Consider the following 6,724-nt stretch of genomic DNA (forward strand, 5'->3'; position numbering starts at 1 on the left):
ATGTAGACTTTTGTGACTGACTGTATATATACATAAACATACAATTTTTGGTAATTTTTGCCGTTCACCGAAAAATTTGGTTTCCATAATTGTAGTTTGTATTATACAGAGCAAGTAAAATACAATGGCTCTATTAGTTTAATTTTGACAATTGACTCACTCCTTATTCAACTGAAAAAAAATTCAAATATATGAAAACAAGTTTGAAGATAAAAAGTTATTTTTGCTTCAAATAATTCAATAAGCATTTTATACGATTAAAGATGTTCCCAAACCATCAAATTTGAAAGCAAGGAAAAAAGTTCAATTTTAACCTCTTTTAGTCATACATGGATAGAATAAAAAGATAAGCTTAATGTGAACTATTTTCCAACGTAGGATGAAAATCCAAGGAGGAGAAAAATAAGTGAATGTTTCCAACGTTGAAAAAAAAATGTGTAAGCTTCTAATTCATGATTGCTTTATAATGGTTTCTGTATTGAAATGCATTATGTTATCTTTTTTGCTGAGAAAGCACATTTTTTATTCAATCATAAATGCATGGCTTAATCTATAAGAGTAAAATATGCAAACATGTGCAGTTCGTAGGAATTATTCCTGGGGAATTTTTGAGGAGATATTTTTAAGGCTAAGAAATGTGCAAGTAAATCAAAAAATACACGGAAATTGTTTTTAGTTGAAAAACTTATACATTCTTACAATTTATTTCTCTTCTAATCAATTTTATAGAAAAATGATTTAATATCTTTGTACAGATAACACATTTAAAAATTAAAAGAAATTTCGAAAATGAAGTTAATATTTTCATTATTAGTAAAAGGATTGTGATGATAACTATTTTAGCAAAAGAAACAGCAATTTATACTAAATAATGGCTATTAATCTCAAAACTAGGCTTTTAGGCTCTAATTTGAAGATTTATAAGACTATTACTACTTGCTGAAGAAAAGAATAAACCAATATCAGATAATAGAAAGAAGGAAAAAATTAAGACGTAAAAGAAAAAAATAATAAAGCTTATGCTCATACATCTATCATTGTTTTTTTTATGTTAGCTTTCCAGAAAAATATCACACAATTTGACTTAAATAAAAAAAAAATTAAAAAAAAAATGAAATTGTTCAAAAAAAATTTTTATTAAGAAATTGGAAGATGTATCAAGGTAAAACATAAAGGAGCAGAAATTTTGATTTAATAATTGCAGTACCACAGAAACGTGTGAACAAACATTACATTGATATTTTGACAGTTCCACAATTTTAAGCTAAAATATTATTTTAATACCCTATCATAAACTGTAAAAAAAATCCTGAGCATAATTTTTAAAAAAGTTATTTAAATTTAATCTTGAGTCATTAACATACCTTTTAATAATCCTTTTTAAAAATAAGGAGGAACAAGCACTCTCTACAATAATGAATGTTTGAAATTTTTTCTTCAGATTTCTTCTTTTTGGTTTTATTTATTTTATTTTATTTTTTTAATAAGACTTCTGACATGATCGGGTATCTGTATTCCACAAGTCATAATTCATGGAAGGTTAAGTAAGCAGACTTAGCTATTAACCATGGATACATAAAACTAACTAGCTGAACAAACTAACTAAATTAACAATAAATTCCAAACATTTCTGTTATTACTCTACTTTTATCCCATGCATACTACTCATAATATAGATGATTTGCTACAGATAAATATTTCTGTAGGGAAAAATTATGTTTTCGTATTTTCTATTTGAACCAGTGTTATACAGTGTCATTCTATCCAAATGCCGATGTTATAACATACATCCAAAAAATAATTAATTTTACGAAACAAAATATTATTCTTACATTAAGTAATTTTTTTAAAATTTTCTAATGTGTTTATAATAATTTCTTAAGAGCTACTATGCAAGTTAAGCAAAAATGTTAGCAATTTTATTCATACTGTTCCATACAAAAAATCACCTCATGGGCAAATTGAAGTCCAACGATTATGAACTTGAGTGTAACACTTCTGTGACTCATAAAAATTAAACCATAACCAATTTTGATATTTAACATAAACTAGTAAACTGGTATGCAATTATTTTATTATTTTTATAGCCTCAGATTTCTTAAAAATTGAAGATAATATCTTACCAACTACCTCTAGGTATCCAACTTGTGTCATCATTGGAATAGTGTTAATTTGGCACATATACTCTCCTCTATCCCTTTCTTGTACGTTATAAATGTGTAGAAACCATGTTCTGAGACTGTTGTTGCTTACTTTGAATCGAGAGCTTCTTGTTATTACTCTGTTTTGTAACGTTAACAGAGTGTACCGATTTGTATGAATCCAAGCAACCTAAATAGAAAATTATTATTATCTATCACGTATTTATATTCAATATTACACATAATAAATAAAGTAAAACGAAATCACGACACAGAAGTCATATAGCTGGAATAAAGAAAAATACAAAAACAAACATTTTTACCATGATTTTTAATCGGTGAACAGTACATGTAAAGAACTCTCAGAAAAATATTCCAAACAAATTACGGTAAAAAGTACCAGCTCTCAATTCAAAAAATCCATTTCTACCGGATTATGTTACGAAACCAATAATCTGATATACCGTAACTTTTACAGCAATAATTGCTGCAAAAAATAAGGTACGGTAAAATATTTTACGGTGAAGATTAATTATATGAATGATGCAACTTAAGAGCTGATACTTTATTCTGTAATTTAATTGAAGTTTCTTACAGTGTAATCAGATAAAGACTGAACACCCATAATAAAGTTACAATAACATTTTTTTAAAGCAATTTCTTAAAACGTTAATACATTTATTGCAATGATGGCTATTATTATCAGTCTTTAACTATAGGGTCACTGTCTTATCTACAAAATCGCCTCACTTGCACTCCATTTCCTATTAATATCAGCCTTTTACTGTAGGTCACTGGCACATCTACAAAATCACCTCACTTGCACTCCATTGTCCTAAGGAAACCGAGGTCTACAAATATATTTCAATGTCCAGTATATATTTCAATGTAATATATTTCAATGATTTAAAATAAATTATGGTAATTTTAATTTCACTTTTTGCTTGCTTCACTATATCAAAAAAAAACTTATTAGCGAATGAAATATATATAGCTTTTAAGCACATTGCAAGCGGGTAACGTCAAAATATGTTTTGAAATTTCGCGATCCATACAAAATTTTAAAAAAGTTGTAGCAAAATTACTTCATTTCCGCTCCTTTTTACAAAGAAATTATTGATTCGTAATTACTAGGAACATAATTCATTCAATATATATAAAAGCAGTACTGCAATCATTCATCGCATTTTTTTTCGTAGTTATAGTTGTAGCGATAGTGACAAGTTTGTTGCTTTTATGAAATCTTGCCTACCACTTATTTAAAATTTTAATATATAACAGCTGTGATACATTTTGTTGGAAAAGTTGGCCGCATGCAATGTGTTGACTCCCAATTCACTGGATTGTACAACTATGATGGTTAAATCCTCCTACTACAGTCCCGAAAGTCCTTGATTCGAACCCTGCCGGCCATCAATGAACATATCTCTCTGTCATTTCTCCCTTCAACCACATTTGTAAATATGCATTTTACTTAGAAAAAATAATTTTTTTCCCTTGAAGTTGGATTGAATGATTTAACCCTTTGACGGAGATATAACACAGGTGTCTCTTTTATGTAATTTTTCTGACACTCTAATTTTAAAAAAAAATATATTTTATGCAGATTAAAAATGATTTCAGTGTAATAATTAAAATTTATTACAGTCTATTAAAGCAGTCTAATAATTAATAAAAAGTCCATTAGATTATTGAAATTATTTTTTTATTAATATATAAAAGCCAAAAATTAGTTTGATTTTTTTTTCATTCATATTCAAACATTTATCAATAACTGAATTTGTAAAATTAAGAAACTTCGATGATAAATAACGGTTTCTCTTAGATCTGAGCAACTGCAAATAAATGCAACTTGGAAAAACTATGAGTATTCTTTGGAAGGAAGCCGAGTTTTTCCTTTAATGCGGGACCTTTAATGGAGAAAATGACTCTGATGCTCCATGCTGTACCATTTCATAACCATTAATTATTAAAGTGCTATACATAATATTTTTCAATTATTTTTATAATTGAAAAATTTAGTAAAAAAATAATAAAAATACTAAATAAATACACTGTAATTAAAAAAATTATGAAAAAATTCTGCGTCAAAGAGTTAAAACATTTTAAAAGCATACAGAAGCTGTTTCTAGATGTAAACAAACACGAATAATGTAAATGTATGTGAAGAAATGCACGTGGAAGAATATTAATACAAGTATTTACAAAACTTATTTTTGATAAACTTATTTTTTTTGTTTTTAATATTTATCACATGTTTATAAACAAACAAATGTAATAATTTTAAAATACAACTCATACCTAAATTTACATATCATAATTTTTTTTATTATTTAATGTATAAAAAATCATTTTGTATATTCTTAGAATCACCCAAGGGATAAAAATAATTTGCTTTATATGTAGAAATACTATAGACACGGTTACAAAATACAAATTTAAAATAAATATTGAAACTATTTGCAAGCTACGGCTGGGAAAACAAGTATGAACTATGCTTTAAAATTGAATTAAACCTCAGGTAGTACTATTGAATGACGTCAGAAAAAAATTTATCAGGAGACATCTAGAATTTTTTTCACCTGTTTCTGTGCCAGTTAACAGAATGGATAAATTTAATTTTTATTAATATTTTTGTGTTAATAAAAAATAGATTTACAGTTTTAGCCACCCATCCTTAGAGAATAAACTAAAATTTTAAGACTAAAAGCAATAAATTTAACAAAATATATCATTAATTTAAATCCATTCAGAGAAAGCGCCATTTCTTTTTATTTAAATAACATCTATTTTAACACAGGCCATTCATGAATAAGACAAGGAATGGAAAAACTGTATTTCGAATAAAAATCTAGTTTCAAATTGATCATCAAAATGTGACCACTAACTAATTTTAAGTTCATAAATATTATCTTATATGCATTTTAAGAATTCATATTCTCATAACCTTTATAGTAAATTCTGTTTCCTCTTAACTTTTTTTGCCATTAAAATAAAGGCATAAAAAGCATCAAGCAATAAAATATAAATTTGAAATAATATTGCTTACTGTTCCACTGCTCTGACGGGAGAATCGAGTTAAAATGCAAAGAAGGGCTTGAAATGAATCCCATTTTGTCTTTAGAAAACTCATAAAGTTCTCTTTATCAGACTTGTTATTGGATAAAAAGAACATTTGCTTCAGATCATAATAGCTATATTGAATAACCCAGGTATATTAGAATCTTACTGCCCAGAAAATCAATTGAGTAAAATAGATCGAAAAGGAAAATGGAGATCCTTTCAAAATATTCCTACTTATTTCTTGCTTCCAGTATAATGATCCATGGTTTCTGTTTGCAACACAAAATAAATGCACAGCATCTTAACACTGGTTGACCTTGTATCACTTTCCTATGTTTCTTATATAAAATACTGCAAGCAATTCTCAAAAGTTTACAAAGAGGCTCTAAATCATGACACATGAAACATTATTTTAATTTTTAAGGAAATTTTCTTTTGAAAACATACTATATTTGAAACTTTTAAAAAATACCTGAAAAAAAAAATTTTAAGAAGTTACCTGAAAATTTATTTTAAAAAAACTAAACTCAGTGGCGCTAAGCCTATAGAGGCCAAGGCCTACTGTGGCCATCTCAGTTTTCTTGACCTTGGGCTCTGGGGTGCAGCGGCAGATATTCCGCTCAGGTCATCGCCGAACGCGTAACCCCCGGTGTTTAGTTTTCCAAGCATGCTTGGTACTCATTTATCGATCCACTGAAGGGATGAAAGGCCGAGTCAACCTTGCCCGACCCGACGAACGAACCCAGGACTTGTGGCACGGGAGAGCGAACAGCTACCACTCAGCCACCGAAAATTTATTATATTTGCAGCAAATATTGCAACCTGATTAAAGAGGGCAAAAAACTTTTTAAGTTGCACATTAATCCTTATTTTCATCGACAAAGTCATACTAAGTTTTCAAATGCTTAAAAAATATTTTAATATTGTTTTTTTTTTTTTTTTTTTTTTTTTTTTTTTTTTTTTTNTTTTTTTTTTTTTTTTTTTTTAATCAAAGTAAGCTCAAACTAAAAGTGGTAAAAATATATTAAGATAACTACCAACAACTGCATAAATATTATTTTTTTATGATTAGCATTTTTTTTCCTTTCTTGATATGAACTTATGCACATGAACTTATAACAATAATGACATATTATATCGTAAGAAAATATTATAGTAAACGTCGAATAAATCATCTGAATTTTTTTTATGAAAATGGGGACGTCTTTTTATTTGATTTCCTCTACGAAAGTTTTTGCTTTTATTTGGTCTTAGAAGATATTGCTGTTTTTCCCCGCTCATTGCCATAATGTATAAATAGTAAGGATAATTATGCTCAAAGTCGTGTGATTATATGATGATGTCATTAGGAGGGAGTGAGCGTAAGATTTCTCATTTAGGCATGCTGCAATATACAGTGATTTTTTATTATCTCACTATATTTCATAGGCTTCTGAAAAACCTTACATTAGTAAAATTATAATAAAGTGGTATTAATATACTAATGTTATATATATATATATATATATATATATGTCTTT

At 27.5% G+C, this 6,724-nt stretch overlaps 1 protein-coding gene across 1 annotated transcript in view; it reads right to left on the reverse strand.

The window, feature by feature from the left end:
- LOC139425621 (neurotrimin-like) overlaps positions 1-6,724 on the reverse strand; it is a 54,442-nt gene that overhangs the window by 12,745 nt on the left and 34,973 nt on the right. The window contains exon 3 of the mRNA XM_071181012.1: positions 2,124-2,331. Within this exon, the coding sequence (XP_071037113.1) occupies positions 2,124-2,331 (208 nt within the window). The remainder of the gene's footprint in view (positions 1-2,123; positions 2,332-6,724) is intronic.

Source organism: Parasteatoda tepidariorum, chromosome 5 (genome assembly GCF_043381705.1).
Source record: "Parasteatoda tepidariorum isolate YZ-2023 chromosome 5, CAS_Ptep_4.0, whole genome shotgun sequence".
Taxonomy (NCBI): domain Eukaryota; kingdom Metazoa; phylum Arthropoda; class Arachnida; order Araneae; family Theridiidae; genus Parasteatoda; species Parasteatoda tepidariorum.